The following is a 19,876-nucleotide window of genomic DNA, read 5'->3' as shown; positions in this document are numbered from 1 at the left end:
CAGCCCCTTCGTATCTAGTAACAATAGCAGTAAAAGTATTAACCTGAATTCCAAAATTACCTTATTGCCTTTGCTGTAGAAGTTGATACCATTTTCCCACTCTAAGATACAAGAGATTAATTGAAGTCTGCTTAGATGTCAGAATTTATAAAATGGGAATTTAATCTGAAGTTATACCACATTTTGACCACTTCCAGAATTAGCATGCCATAACAACACTTAAAAATAGTTGGTAGTCATTTGACTAAAAACACAATTTATTTATAAACCACTTAATATGTATTTACTTTTGTATACAGACTGTAATCCAAGAAAATGGTAAATTAAGAGTTCATATCTTAGACAAGACTTGACTTCTGGGCTTCAGAGAGATGTGGAAACTTTTCCTGAAGAAATTTTTCTTTCTTTTTCTCTAAACTTTTCTTCCTTGCTCTGATGCGGGCTTGTTTCTCAAGTCTCAATCTAGAATAATAAAAGCATAACAGCAACTTATACAAAACTATTTCTGTAACTCAATATATATATACATCCAATCAATTACTACAGGCCTCAATCATGCCAGTCATGAATTAGATGTGTCACGTGTATTATTAACCTTGAATAATCACTGTAAACCTACATGAGTCAAAGATAAACACAAAATCAAAAGCATCAGTGGGGGAAGGTATAGCTCAGTGGTAGAGTGCATGCTTAGCATGCACAAGGTCCTAGGTTCAATCCCCAGCACCTCCACTAAGGCAAAACAAACCATCTGTGACTCTACACCTATTCTCTTTCCCATTTCCTGATGGAAATAAGAGATTTCATAACCCTGTAACAGACTGGGCTATCTTTCTCCCCTATTTTAGAAACACTAATTTTATTGACTACATTAGATTTTTTATATCCTGAGACTTTTAGGAATTTCCTAATTTCAGCAGCACTCAGTCTAGTGTATGTTAACTCCCCACAACCGAGCAATGATGCTTAGTGCTAGTGGACTTGCCACTCTAAGTGAATTTGCCTCTGCCCATCAGCAGCATCCCAAGGCATTAGGCATTTATTTATGCCTCAGCTAAATTATAGTGACTTCTAGGGTCACTTCGGAGTCATCAAAATTGCAAATGATAAATTCACAGATGCCAAGCCTCCAGTGTACTTGATTTTTTATAGGATATTTTATTAATCAGTAGGTGTATGTTTATATAAAATATAACAATACAATTAAGAGACAGGTACTGAATAATATGCCAGTACTACTGGTGGGGAAGGTCACACAAATTTGATGAGGGTTATATAGAAAGACAAAAATATGTATATATACAAAATATATAAGCTACTTTGTAAATTAAGTATAAAGACTAAAAGTTGAAATCAGATTACCCATTTTATTCATCAATCTTTACTCCAACTAAATTTTGGTTATAAAAAATAAACCCATGTGAAATAATAAAGGTTTGCTATTCTTAAGAATATTCAGAAGATTATGCTGCATGCTCTGAAGGTAAGGCTAAAGGAGGTAGTTTCAAATGTAGAAAAAGTTTAAGGTCTGTGAAAGTGACACTGGATTCATAAATTCTTACATATTAAAGTCATGTTATTTATTTATTTATAGGTGTTTCAAATTCACCTATTTATGACTAAGGACAAAAGGATCAAATTGGAACATTAGGTTTGGAGAAAGTGAGGTGGAAAAGCCAGTGCAGCTAATTCAGTTAATTTCTTCAATTGCTTAGCACCTGAACTGGGCCTTAAAATATGACTAGGTGGAGAGAGTTCAAAACTGTAGGAACTGTAGGAACAGGGACAGGAAAAGGGTAAAATGAACAAGTTATATTTAGGAAACAAAAAGAATGGTCTGACTTTGATGATAGCTAAGACTAAATTGTGGGAACCCTGGGTGGGAAGGAGTTTGGATTCTGTCTGGTACACCAGAAGTTACTGTATGTTTTTGAACAGCACTGATGTGATCAAAAGGTTTGAGGAAAATAGCCAGGAGGCAACATTTGAATGGACTGGAGTGAGGAAGATGTTCAGTGATGCAATTTGATGACAAGGGTCTGCACTAGCACAGAAACAGAGTAGGAAGGACACATTCTGGAGACATTTTGCAGGAAGAATTAAATGAAGGATTGACTGAACATATAGCACTGGTGATGAGAAAGACTGACATCTAGTGCCCACTTAGAATGGATACATATCAACAAAGGGGTTCTGAACCCAATTCCAGTTCTCAAGACACCAGCAGGATGTCCAAGAATTCAACTCAATTTCTGACACTGTACCTGGAAACAGCATCAGAGCTTAGAACCTATGCTTCTGACTGACCCACTACCGACTGGAAATTCCCACAACCACCTCCTTGGACTTCAAATGCCAATCCTAAATCCAGGTTATTACCCATACTTCTGAATGGCTGGCTGTAAATTGGGGTTCCGACAACCCTCTCTTTGGGTTTGATTAATTTGCTAGAGCAGCTCACAGAACTCGAAAGCCATTTACTCACTAGATCACTGGTTTATTACAAAAGGATATAGCTCAGGAACAGCCAGATGAAAGAGATAGTTAGGGAAAGGCATGCGGAAAGGACAAGAAGCTTCTATGCCCTCTCTGACCCACCAATCTCGCCAAATCTCCACGTGTTCAGGAACTCCCCAAACCCCTCCTTCGGGATTTTACGGAGGCTTCATCACAAAGGCACAACTGATTAAATCACTGGTCATTGGTAACTGGTCCAACCTCAGCTCCTTTCCCCTCCCTGGAAATTATGGGGTGAGACTAAAAGTTTCAAAGGGCTATTCAAAGTTGGTTCCCCTGGCAACCAACCCTCTTCCTTCAGTGCTTCCCAAAAGTCATGTCATTCACATAACAAAAGACTAAAAAAACCCCAAAAAACAAAACAAAAAAACCTCCCACCTCATCACTTAGGAAATGCAAAGGTTTCAAGAGTTTTGTCTCCATTTGCCAGAAATGGAGACAAAGACCAAAAGACCAAATAAATTTATTATAAATCACAACACCTCTATACATAAAACTGGAAATGGTTTGGTGGGAAAAAAAACTGTGATTCTAAGTTATACTAAAACATCTTAAAGCTCTGTTTAAAGATATATTTCCTCCTGTTTAAATTTTTTGTTTGTATTTATTTTGGTATGAAAACAAGCTTTTGGGGGAGAAAAATCAGTTTTTAAAGAACTCTTGCTGAAAGATGACTGTACTCTTTGGCAGCTGTTAAAAGCTGTGGTTCTTGTGCTGCTAGGATTTCTCCTTTAAATTTCCAGCTGCTTTCCTGCCCTGAATTCTGATCTCTAGCATCTTTAGCCTGCAACCGGCCAGCTTCCCCACCTGTTTCTGCAGCCACAGCCCTGGGAGTTAAGCAGCACCCGTGCTCCAGAAACTATAAACTAGCAATTCTTTTCCCTTTCAACTGCAGTTTTGGGGATTAAACTCTCCTTAGGCTTCTGTCTGCTTTTGGATGTGGATCTAAGTGTTTCAAAATCGCTGTTTTTAAAAATCTTATTTCATTTTTATAATTATTAGCCTGGGAGTTCATATGACCCCTTCACTCCTCTAATGGAACAGAAGCCTTGTGTTCTCCCTACTCAATAACAAACTTAGTGCAGAAAAAAATTTGCTATAAAAAATACCTAGAAATCACCATTCTGCCGGATAACAGGAATTCAGATGTACTGCAACAGGTTCCTCTCCTCACCCCAGCCCCTCTTCACTCAATCAGCTCTGCAAAACACACCTCACATTCTATGCAGCTGAAGTATTTGGACCTTTCTTTTAACATTACAGAGGGATTTAACCATCTACTTACATACAGATTGATGATTAGAAAGGCAACAAAACTTTTGAAAGGATATACACTAAAATGTTAACAGTAGCTATTTCTGGATGGTGAAATCGTATTAGACTTTAATTTCTTTTTTTACCTGATTTTTCTGGTTTTTCCACAATGAACATGTGTTAGTTATGTAAAAGTTTAACACATGTCACCTGATGTAAAGATATGTTTTATTAAGGGTACTTGTGCTCACCTGACAAAACGTTCCACACAGGGCATCACAAAGAATCGTTTCCTGTTGTATCTTTTATTCAGGTACCAAGGTATAGGCCACTGCTTGAACTTGTGCCTGCCAAGAAAACAGAAAGGTGTCACCTTACAAAAAATACTGAATATATTTTCACTTTTTGCAGAGATTTAGCCATCTTTGGACCATAAATTTTCAGTACAATGAAATGTAATTGGCTTTTAAAGATTTTTAAATGTTTATACCTTAAAATTATAACGTATTCTAAACTTAGAGAAAAGTGCAGGTAATATAAGACACTCATGAGCCCACTACAAAATTGTAGATGTTAGTATTTTACAAAGTTTGCTTCAGATTCTTTTGAAAACATATATATATAAAAGTTTAAAGATGCACCTTAAGTTCTCTACTTTCACAATAGCTCCTAGCCTTAAACTAGAGTATAGCATTACCAGATATATTTTATACTTTCACTACATACATATATTTGTGTTCACTAATTTTATACATATACATGTATACACACATACATAATTTGAAACATTGATATTTATTTTATGTATTTAAAATGTAAACAAATGACACCAACTGACATAGATATCTATCTGTATCTACCTTAACATAACAAAACCTAAAAAATCATAATGTTGAGTGGGGAATAAGGGAAACTGTGAATTCATACTATAACATTTATTTGAAAGTATTTCAATTAAAAAAGTAACAGAAGGATTAATTTCAGGGCATTTAACCAATCATTTCTAAAAATCCAGAATTAATCTATAATATTAGAAGCCTAAATTCCAATCTCTTTGTAATTTTGGCGTTTAGTATATAATTTGACAGGCAGTGCCACTGGAGCAATGGACCACATTGCTTTAAGCAGAATTGATAATTGTACTAAAGTCCCTCAGTTCATCAGGATAATAGTCTACCACTATTTCTCAACAGCCAAGGAAGGGCAAGACACATCCAAAGAGGAATCTCTGACATTACTGCCACATGATTTTTCTGTCAGAAAAAAAATTTAGATGTAATATTTTTAAGAAGGAGCTCTGCATTTAAAAGGCTACCTTAAATATTTTAACATACAATAGAAAATTAGGGAAAAGGCACTGAAATTATATTTGATTTAATAAGCTACACTGGAAAGATGATATAACTGTTTTGTTCATTACTTTGTTTAACTCTAGGAAAGTTAAAAAGCAAAATTTTAAAAACCTTAAAGAGAACAGCACTCTCACAGATTCTAAAAGTGACACCTAGTCTCTCCCCTAATCCCACCCTTTCTTAATGGACCTCAGTCAGGACCTCAGTAAATTTTAGTAGAAAATAAAATAGATCAAAGTTTTTAGTCAGATGTTTTGACAATTCCTCTCTTTTCTGTATTGGATTACAGAGTTACAGACAACATAGCCACTCCCTTAAATTTGACTCCGAGCGGCACCATTACCACAAATCCATGAAAAGAATCTACCAAATGCAGGAGCACATTTATGTAGTATAATTTCAAGAGTGTAGGGAAAGTCTTCAACCACCCATAATGCCTCATCTTGCTGACTGATGTTTAAAATTCTACTAAAGATGCTTCCATTTGGCAGCTCAACCCAAATGCAAAAAAACCCAAGGAAGAGAGAATACACTGGGTCCTCTCAGTTAATTATACCTCAGTGTGAATGTTTTTTTCATCAGACCCTTTCCAAGGTCTGACAGGACTTTGGGAACTGGATGTAGGGAACAAGATGTCACAAAAGGTGGAAAGATGTAATAAAAATAAACTGTTTCAAAATCTGGACTAGGGCTTATCCTAGTGGCACTGGGAGCAAACTGAGACTGGTTCATGTGGCCTTACTCCTCGAGAACTTCTTTTTTAATAGTGCCAGTTTCTTAATGGGTAAAGAGGATAGGTGTGTCCTAAAATTAGCCTCATAGGATTTACAACCTTCTGAAATTATACACATGCACATTTTCCTGGGGAAAGTATCTATAACTTACTTTCATCAAATTCCCAAAGGTCATGTGATTCTCATGAGATTGAGAATGACCGTTATAAAGAACCTGTAAGTAACTGTATCATGGGAATGGGCTGCCTGGGCTTAGATACAGCTACCTTCATTCAGATCCTGAAGTTACAGAGGGGCTTCGGGACCTCTGCTTATGTTAGATATATCTCTAAATTAAACACATATGGTGAGAGTTTTCTTAAAAGGTGCTAGATAGGGAAAGGAGGCATGAGATTTCCACTATTATCTCAGAAAAGCCACCATGTACCAGATGATTCTTCCAAAGATGTCTCTTCTCCAAGCACCAGGTCTAGCTTTTTCTTGACCAGTCTGAAGAAGTCTGAGGGCATCTTCCCTTTCCTGGACAACTTTATCTAATGCATCCATGGAGTCTATTACCTGAAAAGAGAATAGAAAGACATAATTTCAACAATCACTCATGACAGAATTTCAAAGAAAGAGAACATATAAAGACTATGCTACAGAAAACCTATCATGAATATTTTTGTCAAAGAGCCATTCCGTCAAATATTTACCAAAAATCTTTTTGGCTCCAGTATGCGTTTACATAGGTGTCTGCAATATTGTTTACTGTAATTTTTTTTTTAAAGTTTAGCTTCATCTAAATGAAAATCTATTTAACTCAAATTTCCATATATTACTTTTGTTTGAAGTAGGATACACCCACACAGATTCCTTTTAAGGATCCAATTTGACTCCTCATTTCAAAACTCAATGAGCTACTAAGAAGTGATAACAGTTCGCTACTTTTTAATATTAAAACCCATCTTTTTGGCCTTAACTAATCAGTGTGTCCCTAACACACAGACACATTATTGTGCCCGCTTGGCAGCTGTTGCTATTACAGGAAACAGAGAATCAATCTATCCTAATACTAATCTCTAAAGATCCATCAAGATATAGGAGAATGCTATTAGAATCTCTATTTATTTTTAGCTCTTTCTTTTAACATTTCTATTGTGTCGTACACTGTACACAATGATACACTGCTCAAGTAATATATATTTATTTATAAATAAATGTTCATACATTGGGGATTGTAATAACATACGAGTTAAATTTTTTCATAGTTCTAAATACCGAGAGCCATTTTTAGGTGGTTATGTGTGTTTATTATCTTAAGCATGACAGATATGAAATGTTGCATATACACATTTGTTCCTTTTAAGAAAGCTTTAAAGGGGGTGGGGCAGCCATATGACAGAGAAACGCTGGTTCCCTTGAATGGAGAATGGTATATTTAGAAACCAGTATCTGGGTGATACATGTCTTCGTTGCTGCAAAACATTGGTAAAGTAATAGGATTTTATGTTTAGATATATTTGCCATTTCTGCCATCAAGGAAAATTATGTCTTAGAGACTCTTTTAAGTGGTTTGGCTGTTTATAAATAGCACATTGTTTATCTGATGAGAAAGCTTTTGCTAGAATGGTGCTATTCTAAGACTTTAAAACTTCGATAATAGATTATTCCCTCTCCCTGCTTTAAAAAAATATATTTCAGAGGTGAACTTCAGCCCAATAAATAATAAGTACTACACTTCCTGAATTAGTAGAATGCAAAATAATAAAAGTTTTCTCTAGATAAACTGAAAGTGACCATAATTTTTTAACCTCAAATAGGTGCAGTTTTCTGTGTTTTGTGATATACTGCTAACAGAAATTTATCAACAAAAAATAAAAATAATAATTTTTCTCAAGTTAAGAAATAAACTGAAGCTCTGGAACTGTGTGAGGACACTCTTGGCTCTGGGAAAGTTATAAACTAAAAAAGGAAGCTCTCTGAGGTTGGCTGCTTTGAATAGGGTGTATCTAATTGATGCTTCTGATTTTCCTTGTCATCTGTTGACATGAACGTGAATAACTGGGTGTTAACTCTGTGGACTTGGTAGACATTTACTTTTTATCTTTGTGAGCTAACATTAGATTGCAGTTAGGAGCCTCAACCCTGACTTTGCTTGGACAAATTCTTTAATGTAGTCAACAGCCAGGTTTACTGAGTTCCTGAGGATCAGAGAGCTCTGTGTTAGGCCCTGATCTCTCTGGTCCCTTCACACTTCTTAGTTTGTCTGTCTTCAATAGGATTTGTCATTCTTACTTTCTCAAGGATTTCATAGAAATTCATACAGTTGAGAGGAAGTGACATGTGGATTCAGCTACTCTGGTGGCCTTGAGTTCATGTAGGGGGTGGAAGTGCTGAGTGTGGGCTGCATGTACAGGTGATCAGATAGTGTATCTCAGTGTGTGGCTTTCACATCTCTTTCAGGTCCTACAGCTACTTGGGGGATTATCTTTATAATCTAATCTGCCATGGAAGTTTAAAAGTCTTAGAATAGCACCAGTCTAGCAAAAGCTTTCTCATCAGATAAACAACGTGCTATTTATAAACAGCCAAACCACTTAAAAGAGTCTCTAAAACATAATTTTCCTTGATGGCAGAAATGGCAAATATATCTAAACATAAAATCCTATTACTTTACCAATGTTTTGCAGCAACGAAGACATGTATCACCCAGATACTGGTTTCTAAATATACCATTCTCCATTCAAGGGAACCAGTGTTTCTGTGTCAAATGGCTGATTCCAGGGCTGGGGCAGGAAAAGTACAAAATGAATCCAGAGCATCTTGCTGTTCCTCATCAAAGAATAATGAGGACACAGGAGCCAACTTGAAGGAACCCACACTGGCCAAATCTGGGATGATGATATTAAAGGATTATAACTCAGTGAATACAATTAGAATGAATAAATCAAGAAAGAAAAAGAAGAAGAAAGGAAAGGAAAGAGAAGCGTAGGGGAGGGGGGGAAACAAAGAAACGGAGAAAAGGAAAAGCCTTTCCTTACAGAAGGAAGCTAACTGATATGAAACTAGAAAACCACCATTCAGCAAACATCATAGTAATAACTGAGGCAAGATCAACATCCATGGATATGAAAACCAGTGAGCGCAAGTGTGAGGAGTTGCAATATATTTACATGATCTCAATACAAAGAAAAATTAGTAACTACACAGTGGAGGAACCTGACAGACAGGACACTAACCAAATTATTAACACTAACAACTTCAGTAACAGAACAAATCAACATCAAGGAAAACGAACTGGAAACTGGCAGAAGGTCTCCCATACAACCAAAGGTGCAAGAAAGATCTCCTCTAGGTAGGACGGTTTAAAAACAAAGAGTATCAGCTGCACCTGCGGGGGTGATCTGTAAGGAAGAGATCACACGGATGAACCCTCACCCTGGGGAGGGAGCGAACTGAATCACAATCTGGGCATCCCATTGCTGAGGTCTTGTACAGAGGAGACAAGGCCCAACGCTTACTGAGAAATCCACTGAAACAGAGAGGGCTGGAGAAGCCTAGACTCCACTCAGAAGGAGTACGTGCATGCTGGCTTGCTGACAATCAGGCCAGAGAGAGCCCTGCACTGGCAGCTGCTAGCCTGCTGCACTTCCAATCCAAAGGGTGAATGCCCCGGCCCTACTTACTCCACGCCACAGCCTGGTATGAGATCAGGGCAAAGCTTTGGTCTAGCTATGCAGAGACAAACTAGGGTCCCTGGGGTGTGATCTGGGTGGAAGCTTGCACACGGCGGTGGTGGGCAGACTCTGTCAGTGTACACACTTGGCAGCGGCCATGAGAATGCACAGTGGCTAAGCGCTGAGTCTTAGGCAGACAGGCCCCAGGCAGGAGTACGCAGCGATTTCGCATCCCAGCGAGAGACTCCGGCTTCGCCCACCCTACACCGCAGCTTAGCACTAGATCTGGAGCAGACAGGTCCTAGGAGAATTCTGCCACAGAGGCAGCACGGATCTCTGGTGGCAACCCAGTTAGCTCAATTTTTGCAATCACAATGTCCTGACCTCCAGCCTACTCCACACTGCAGCCTTGCACTAGAGATGGAACAAACACAACAGAGAAAGGGACGTGACTTTGGGATTTTCTGCGCCGAACCATGACCTACCCAGGCGCTGTGACCACGCAGGCCTCACTGGCTTCAGCAATTACCTCCTTTGGGGCAGGGCACAGATTTAAGCATCAGAGCCTAACTGAAACAGAACTTCAAGGCTTCTATTCCAACAACTGGGGAGCACACCCTGCCCCCTACAGGGCAGTGACAGCTACAGAGCAAAGCCCAAGGCAAAGCATAGAAGCCCCGTCTCACATCCAGCACAGGCTCTAGACACAACACCGATCACACCCCCTGCCAAGGGGTGACGGCCAGGGCACTGTGAGGGAGGACCCAGCATGCGCCCATACAAAAACGGCCCTTGCACCAAAATTACTGGACTCAGTCTACAGGGACGTTCCCACATAAAAACACTCCTTCAAGACCACAGTGGATAACTGTTTCTCCTAAATTCATAGAAACAGAGAAAGTTAAGTAAAAAAAAAAAAGCAGAGAAACTACTCCCAATTAAAAGAACAAGAATAATAAAAGACTTCAACAGTCTACTAGACCCCGAGTTTAAAAAAGAGGTAATAAAAATGCTAAAGGAATTAAGAAAGATTATCAACAGAAATGCAGGTCACCATACCAAGAAACTAATGATAAAGGGATCAATACAAGAAGAGGATATTACACTTATTAACATGTATGTACCCAATATAGGAGCACCTAAATATACAAAACAAATACCAACAGACATAAAGAGAGAAATGGACAACAGTACAATAATAGTAGGAGACAGTTAACACCCCACTGACATTAATGGACAAAGTTTTTAGAAATATACAATTTGCCAAAACTGAGTCAAGAAGAAACAGATAATTTGAATAGACTGATCACTGATGTGAAATACTCTGTAATTTAAAATCTCCCTACGTACAAAGTCCAGGACCAGACGGCTTCACTAGGGAATTTTACCAAACATACAAAGAATAACTTATATACTTATACCAATCTTTCTCAAACTATTACAAATACTGAAGAGGAAAGAACACTTCCAAATTCATTCTACAAAGCCACCATCACTCTGATAGCAAGCCAGACAAAGACACTACAAAAAAAGAAAACTACAGGCCAATATCCTTGGTGAATATGGATGCAAAAATTCTCAGTATCATCAAACCAAATCCAAAACTACATAAAAAAGGATCATACACCATGATCAAGATAGATTCATTCCAGGGTTGCAAGGATGGTTTAATATGTGCAAATCAATCAATGTGATACACCACATCAACAAAAGACAAAAACTACATGAGCATTTCACTGGAGAGGCTGTGGAGAAAAGGGAACCCTCCTACACTGCTGGTAGGAATGCATTTTGGTGCAGCCACTGTGGAAGACAGTATGTAGATTCCTCAAAAGACTAGGAATGGACTTACCATATGACCCAGTAATCTCGCTCCTGGGCACATATTCAGAAGGACCCCTACTTCAAAAAGACACCTGCACTCCAATGTTCACAGCAGCACTATTTACAATAGCCAAGACATGGGAACAGCCTAACTGTCCATCGACAGATGACTGGATAAAGAAGATGTGGTATATTTATACAATGAAATACTGTTAAACCATAAAAATGACAACATAACGCCATTTGCAGCAAATGGATGTTCCTGGAGAATGTCATTCTAAGTGAAGCCAGAAAGAGAGAGAAAAATACCATATGAGGTCGCTCATATGCGGAATCTAAAAAAAAAAACAAACAAAAACCACTTAAATACAAAACAGAAACAGACTCATAGACATAGAATACAAACTTGTGGTTGCCAGGGGGATGGAGGGTGGGAAGGGACAGACTGGGATTTCAAAATGTAGAACAGATAAACAAGATTGTACTGTGTAGCACAGGGAAATATATACAGGATCTTGTGGTAGCTCACGGTGAAAGAGAATGTGACAATGAATGTATGTATGTTCATGTATAACTGGAAAATTGTGCTCTACACTGGAACTTGACACAATATTGTAAAATGACTATAACTCAATAAAAAATGTTAAAAAAAAAAAAACTACACGAGCATTTTAATAGATGAAAGCACTTGATAAAATCCAACATCCTTCATGATAAAAACTCTCACCAGAGTGGGTATAGAGGAAATGTACGGAGGATCTATACTCTGAAAACTGTAAGACACTGATGAAAGAAATTGAAGATGACATAAACAGATGGAAGGATATACTGTGTTTTTGGATTGGAAGAATCAATATTGTTAAAATGGCCATACTAAACAAGGCAATATACAGATACAACGCAATTCCTATCAAATTACTAATGACATTTCTCACAGAGCTGGAACAAAAAATGTTAAAATTTGTATGGAAACACAAAAAGCCACGAACAGCCAAAACAGTCTTGAAAAAAGGGGAATGGAGCTGAGGGAATCACCCCTGACTTCAGACTATACTACAAAGCTACAGTAATCAAAACAGTATGGTACTGGCACCAAATCAGACACAGATCAATGGAACAGGATAGAGTCCAGAAATAAACCCATGCACTTACAGTCAATAAATCTATGACAAAGGGGGTACTGGGGGTTGCTGCACAGCTTCAGGATGGAGGCTGGTCCCTAGAAAGACCAAGGTCTAGGATGAGAGGGTGGAGCATTCAGCCTCACCACCACTCCCACCTACATAAAATAGATAAGCAACAGGATTTACTTTATAGCACAGGGAATCATACCCAATATCTTGTAATAACCTATAATGAAAAATAATCTGAAAAAATATATACAAATGAATCACTTTGCTGTACACCTGAAACTAACACAATATTATAAATCAACTATACTTCAATTTAAAAAGTACTACTGAACTCTACACTTAAAAATGGTTAAGATGATTAACATTGTAAACTGACTGTACTTCAATAAAAATATAGTTTAAAAAATGGTTACGATGATAAATTTTGTTATTTTTTTTACCTCAGTTTTTAAAAATGCATTAAACACGTTGATTGCCACATCACCCAAATCTGAGTGACAGTTGTGTTTCCTCAGGGGCACTCAATCCACAGTAGGTGATCAATGTGTCAAAAAAATTTGACCTAGCTAGTGGAGAAGAATCTAAACCAGAACCAGAAATGTAAAATGGTGAAGGTACTTTAGAAAATGGTTGGGCTATTTCCCAAAATGTTAAACACAAATTTACCATACCAGCCAGCAATTTCACTCCTGGGTATCTATCCAATAAAAACAAAAACATATTTTCATGTATATGCAGGAGGAAGGAGGATTGACTGCAGATGGGCACAAGATTTCTTTTTGGGGTGTTGGAAATGTTCTAAAATAGACAGTTGTGATAATCATACAACTCTGTAAATTTCCTAAAAATCAAGCAGAAATAGAAAGAAATCTTCTTGCCAAGAAATACAGGAACCATACATTCACACCTTTCAACATTTATCTCACTCTCAGCAATCTCCAGCCTCCCCCAAATCTCACCTTTTCTAACCTCTCCGGACTTGGCATTGGCAACCTCTGCCGCTTAGCCTCCTGTTCCAGAGTTAGGAGCATGTTTCTTTCTTTCAGGAGAACATACCTATATCAAAAAACACAAAGCTTGTGATGCTATCCTGTGGTTATAGTAATAAAGTTGTGATTTTTGACATCAAAATTAATGATATACTCAAATGTCCTCTAGAAATCTTGATTATACAGAATATCATTACAAAGAATAATCCTTTAAACAGAGCTACATCTATTCTTACTCATTTGTTCAATTAACTTTCCACATACCACATATCATTTTAAGTAAGTGCCAGAAGAGTTACAAAAAAAGCACAAAACACAGTCCCTACACTCCAAACGGAGAGAAAACATGGAAGATTAAATAACATTTATTCAGTGCCTGTTACACACCAAGCAATGTGCTAAGCACTTTATATACATTTATTTCATTGAATTCTTACAATTCTCTTTGAGATTGGAACTATTTACACTTTCTAAATGAAGAAACTAAGGCTGAGAGAAGTCGGGTATCTGGGGGCACATGGCTAATTCAAGATTCAAATCCTGAACTCCCTGTGTGTAAAACCCATTCTATTTTTAGTCCACTATGCTGCCTCCAGAACTCTAATATGGTATGGTGTACTGAGTAGTATAGACAAGTACTAGTAGCATTAAGAGGAGAGATGAGACATCCTTCTAAATAAGATGATCAAGGAAAGCTTCATAGAGATGGAATTTGTTAGGCTGGAAAGGAAACCAAAACAAACACAATCAAATCACAAATCAAAACACTGAAGTGGCAAAGCTCAAGTGAGAATGGGTTTTGTGAATAAATGTTTGATTGAGAATCAGAGCTGCAAGAAAGGAAAGGAAATAAATGTGCAGGCACTGAAAATGAAGCAAAGGAACTGAGGTACTTTTTGGTATGGAAGAAGACAATTTGGGGGGAAGGAGTGGCAGAAGAGAAATTATGTGGTATTAGCCAGGATGAATACTGAAACTGCTCTAACTATTCCTTTACCAATAAGCCACAATAACAGTGCTTTAATACAACTTATTTTACTATAATGAATCTGTACTGTTTTATATATAACACTCCTGACACCAAATAAGGGGTTTTTTCCTCTCCTGACACCAAATATGTGTGTGGTATTTTCTAATACAATTTTTTCAACTCTCTAACACTAACTACATGGAGTTAGTGCCAGATTCCATAGATTTAAGGGTTCAGACCCACAAGATTGCCCTTCACTTCAGATACCAACAGCAACCTCCAAGCCTCACATACATCTGACTGATCAGCTATAAACTGGGGGTCCCAACAACCCCATCTTTGGGCTCGATAATTTGATAGAACGGCTCACAGAACTCAGGAAAGCACTTTACTTTTACAGGTTTATTATAAAGGATACAACTCAGGAACAGCCAGATGGAAGAGATGTAGAGGTCAAGGTGAGGGGGAGGGGTACAGAGCTTTCAAGCTTTCTCAGGGTACACCGCCTTCCCAGCACCTCCAGGTATTCATCAGCTGGGAAGCTCTCCAAACCTAGTCGTTCACGGTTTATTATGGAAGTTGCACTAAAGCAAGCATGACTGATTAAATCACTGGCCACTAGTGACTGGACTCAGTCTCCAGTCCCTCTCCCACTCCAGAGGTGGGAGTGGTGGTGAGGCTGAATGCTCCACCCTCTCATCCCACCTTGGTCTTTCTAGCGACCAGCCTCTATCCTGAAGCTGTGCAGCAACCCCCAACACACATCCTGCCCCAGTAGAGAGTTGCCTAATTATAATAAAAGACACTCCTATCACTCAGGAAAATTCCAAGAGATTAGGAGCTGTGTGTTAAGCAATTAGAAACAAAGATAAAATATATATTTCTCATTGTATCATACAAATAAGCCTATAATATTAGTGGTTTTATAAGCATTTTACAGTTCTTTCACCTGCCATGAAAGATAAATAACCCTTTAAATCAGGGGATAAAACTTTAAATTCCTACTACAGTGCCTAGACAAATAACAATTATGAGTGAAGTGGGCTTGGTAAAAGACCAAGATGGGTAAGAAGCAGGGCACTGCTCCATTTAGACCAGCTGAACTGTTACCATGTAGGAATGTAGAGCCAGTGTTGCTATAATACAGGTCTGACCATTCAAGAGGAGCCAGAAATCCTTATCTTTACGTGAAATTTCCCAGTTTAAAAACACAGTACAGCCCGAACACATATCTCTGGGCTAAATATAGTCAATGCAGGGGGTGGGAAGTCAAGAGGTACAAAAACATTACATCCCCGTGACTTTTTCATTTTATAAAGTGAACAGTGATAACAGCTAGTGAAAGTACCTCAGAGAATGGATCTTGAAAATTTTTATCACAAGGAAAAACTCTTTTTGTAACTACATATGGTGATGGATATTAACTGTACTTATTATGATCATCTTGCAATATACACAAATATCAAATCATTACTCTGTACACCTGAAGCTAATACGTTACCACAATTATCCCTTAACTTACACACACACACACACACACACACACACACACACACACACACGGTCTATTAAAAATGCAACTCTGTCTTAAATCCTCTCAACCCTCTTTAATTCACCAGGAGAACCTGCCAGGAAACCCTGCCTAAACTTCCTATTAAGTGCACCCCCAACACACTTCCCCAAAGCAAATAAGCTAAAGATTCCAGACCATGCAAAAGGTAATAAAAAGGAAGAAGGCCTAAATGTGACCAACTTGTCCCCACTTCATTTTATTAGTTTCCTGAAATTGTTAGTATAAAGGTGGTAGTATGACTGGTAACAGTTACAGTAAAATTTCTAAACTCCCAACTATTTGAGAACTCTGATACATTTGTCTTAATGTAATTTGACCTCTGTTGCATTTACAAAAACTTTAATGATCTTATATATCACCCACAGTACTATAAATCACTTTAATTTCTTACATTAGATAGAAGTTTATATCTCATTACTATACTGTAACTGATTCAAACACGTAGATGTTAATGTACTTGGTCCACTTACCAAAGTTTATGTAAATCTTCATTACTTTTGTTCCGTAACTGCTGACAGGTCCATGAAGCTCCTAGGAAATCAATAAATCCACAATATGAAATAATTTTCTAGCTATGTACCCTTTGGCAAATTACTCAACCTCTCTAAACTTGTCCCTTTATATATAAAATGTATAATACTTTTAATATATTATGGTATAATATATAATTATGATTAAATTGTGATTAAATTAGGTAACATGAAAATATCAGTAATGTGACTGACAACAGCATTCAAAAATGTTAGTATTAGTATAGAGTGTATTTTCAAGTCTAATGTCAAAATACTTCATATTATTATAAATTAATTTTCAATTATTTCTAAAAAATGAAATCTAAAACAAACCCAAACCTCACTTTAGTTAATAATTTCAAACTACTCCTCTTCTAAACCTTTTCCAACCTGCCAAGGAACAGTTAACTCTGCTATTACATTGTCCTTTTAATTTTCTCTAATAGCCATTCCCAAAGAAAATCAAAAAAGGAAACACCTAAATAATCCCCAAACTGGATTAACAACCCTAAAATGATGGAGGGTTCAATAAATATATTTAATATTGACCAATGCAAATATCTCACCAGATTTCACTTTTTCTTCTCCCCAATTCTTTGGGTCATCAAAAAATTCTTCCAGTCCTCTTTTTGACAATGTGGTATGAAGTAATCTACACTGGTGAAAAGATGTGACACTTGGTGTATTCTTAGTCAACAGACTAAGAGAAAACCTACAACTGAACATACATAAACAAGTGATTAAATTTTTATATTTGGATTTTATAAACAATAAATGGAATAATTTCCTCATCTACCTCGTTAAAAAATCTACTTGGAGTTTCTGCACAAGAAACAATAAAGTCATAAAATGCTTTAGAAACTATTTTTAGCACTGCATTATAGGTATCACTACCCTATACTTTCAGAGCTGAATATATTCACATAATTTCAGAGGTAATAAATTGACATAATTCTATTTTAAGGTAACGTTTTAAGTCCTTCATAAGGTGCTAGTGGGTATATGAGCAGAAAAAACCATTCTGAAGGTTAATTTTGCAACATGTGCCAGAGGCCCCAATGGTTCTTCCTTTAACCCAGTAATTTCACATCTAAAAATTTCAACTAAAGAAATTATCAAAAATTAGAATTAATAAATTAAAATATCTATTGTGGTGATCATTTCTAATGTATAAAAATATCAAATTACTATGCTGTACACCTGAAACCAACATAATATTGTAAGTCAATTACACTTCAAAAAAAAGTCTACTAAAGCATTGTATATAATACCAAAAAGTTGATAATAATGTAAATGGGCAAACAGGGAATGGTTAAAAAAAATTATTGTGCATCTGTATGATAATCTATTATGCAGTAATCTAAAAATTATGTTTTTAAAGAATATTTCATGACTTGGGGAAATAATTTGAAACACAATAATGAAGTGTATCACAAGTGTTGTATTCCTATGAAAAAATTTAACCTGAATCTCATCATGAGGAAACAATCAGACAAATCTGAATGCAGGGATATTCTAAAAAGGCTGACCTTATTAAAAAAATGTCAATATCATGAAAGAGAAAAAAAATGAACCATTCTGAATTAAAGAAGACTAAAGAGACATGACAACTAATGCAATAAATGATTACTGATAGGATCCTGAATGAAAAATTAAGAAAAGAAGAACAAGAACTTACCAGGGCAATTGAGGACATTTAACTTGGACTGTACGTTAGATAAGAGTGGGACAATGACAGCAGTGTATTCATTTTCATTGCCCCGTGTAATCACTGCAGTGTTGTGGTTATTAAGACAGTGTTCCTGTTCTTAGGAGATATGCTGAAGTGTCATGTTTGACACTCTGACATGCCTTAAACAGTTCAGGAAAAAAAGCATGGATAGAAAAAGTACAGAAAATGTGACAAAATGTTGAGGACTAGTCAACATAGGTGAAGAGTATATGGTTATTCTCTGTACTACTCTTACAACTTTTCTTTTGGTCGGAAATTCTTAAATTTCCTAAGTTGGGGAAACAAGGGTAGAATACAAAAATGCATTTATGTAAATATGACCCTGATTTTATTTTAAAATTACATGTATGCACATACATGCAAAGTCAAAAAGAATGAAAGGAAATCTGTTTATCTCTGAATGGTAGAATTATTGTTGATTTCTTCTTCAGAATACTTAACCCTATTTTCTAAAATGACTGCAAATGGACAGATATTCATTCAACAGTAATGATAAAGATCCAAAATTAAGTAAAAAGGATGAAGTACAAGGGACAACTGATTCAAGTTTGCCACCTTGATCAAGCTGCAACCCCTAGACCTCTGCAAAACCACCACCACCCAACACTGCTTGTCTCTGAAGTCAATGTAAGTAATTAAACACTGCAGAACATAAGAGACGCTCAATAACTGTGCCGGATTCGAGAGCACAAACATTACTTTATTTAAAAAAAAAAAAAACTGACATACACAACTATATATAAAATTCAACTCATTAAAAACAAAAGCCAATAAAAGGGAGGAAACCGTACATCCTCAAGTCAGAAATGATCAGTCTGTCCAGAAGACAAGGATCTTTCCAGAAATAATGAACACCACGTGTAGACTATTCCTTTGTCACACCTGCAGGGCGACTTTCCATTCATTTGGCTACTTTCATTTATTCACTCAACATTCACTAAACAATCCCATTACGACAAACTCTGGGAGTACAAAGCGCTCTCCCTCCCCCATCCACCGCCTTTTAAAAAAATCTATCCAAACCTGACACAGCCTTCAGTTTCACAGCCAAATGCTCCTCAGTGAAGTTTTTTCCCAGCTCACCAAGCCACACAGGATGCTTCTGTACCTCTAGGTTTAATTCACCAAATACTGGGCTTCTACAGACCCCGAAGTACTGCCTGGTCCACAGCAGGTGGCAACAAAATGTTTGCAGAAGAAGGAAATGGGGGAGATGGGAGACGTCTCCAAGGTCACTCACTCCACACCGCAGTGGGTTCGGGCCCAGCCATCCCAGCAGCCTTTCCATCCCTGAGCGTTCTCCGCATCTTGGCAACCGAATAAGATCCAATGTTAAACAGATGGATAAACTGACTCCTCACATCACTTACCCTGTGCTAGCAAGAGCCTGAGGGCTTATTAACGACCTGGAAGCCTTTACAGCAGCCGAGACTCTCCTGCAGAAAACAGCCAAACCGGCTGCAGCCATTTTTCCGCCTAAGTAAGCAAATCGCATTTCTGCCAACAATGATGTCACTTCCTGTGTCTCTCGCCGACCGGATGCAAAGAGCAGGAATTGTCTTTGCCCTCGCTCAACATGGCCACTTTCCGGCTTCGCCCTCGGAGGTAAATTGGCTCTCTCGGCCCC

General features: G+C 37.4%; 1 protein-coding gene across 2 annotated transcripts; it reads right to left on the bottom strand.

Moving 5' to 3' along the window:
* Positions 1-138: 138 nt before the first annotated feature.
* On the bottom strand, positions 139-19,777 carry MRPL47 (mitochondrial ribosomal protein L47). 2 transcript variants are annotated; one of them, XM_010947814.3, is made up of 7 exons: positions 19,620-19,777; positions 17,084-17,235; positions 16,476-16,536; positions 13,433-13,529; positions 6,285-6,415; positions 4,023-4,118; positions 139-462 (listed from the first exon to the last, which is right to left on the bottom strand). In XM_010947814.3, exons 1-7 carry the CDS (start codon positions 19,742-19,744, stop codon positions 339-341), a joined length of 786 nt encoding a protein of 261 aa, XP_010946116.1. In that variant the 5' UTR covers positions 19,745-19,777; the 3' UTR covers positions 139-338. The 2 variants fall into 2 exon arrangements, with proteins under 2 accessions (XP_010946116.1, XP_045367239.1); XM_045511283.2 differs by lacking the exon at positions 19,620-19,777 and adding an exon at positions 19,273-19,598 and having other exon boundaries at positions 225-462.
* Between the last annotated feature and the right edge of the window lie 99 nt (positions 19,778-19,876).

This window comes from Camelus bactrianus, chromosome 1, assembly GCF_048773025.1.
Source record: "Camelus bactrianus isolate YW-2024 breed Bactrian camel chromosome 1, ASM4877302v1, whole genome shotgun sequence".
NCBI lineage: Eukaryota > Metazoa > Chordata > Mammalia > Artiodactyla > Camelidae > Camelus > Camelus bactrianus.
This window is presented reverse-complemented; position numbering and strand designations above follow the sequence as displayed.

Excerpts from the sequence above, each read along its gene's own strand:
- MRPL47 (XM_010947814.3), bottom strand. The coding sequence starts at position 19,744 with ATGCGATTTGCTTACTTAGGCGGAAAAATGGCTGCAGCCGGTTTGGCT. Across the intron at positions 13,530-16,475 it reads GAAGATTTACATAAACTTTG|GTATGTTCTCCTGAAAGAAA; the intron begins GTAAGTGGACCA and ends TTTTTGATATAG. Across the intron at positions 4,119-6,284 it reads ATCTTTGGAAGAATCATCTG|GCACAAGTTCAAGCAGTGGC; the intron begins GTACATGGTGGC and ends TTTTCTTGGCAG.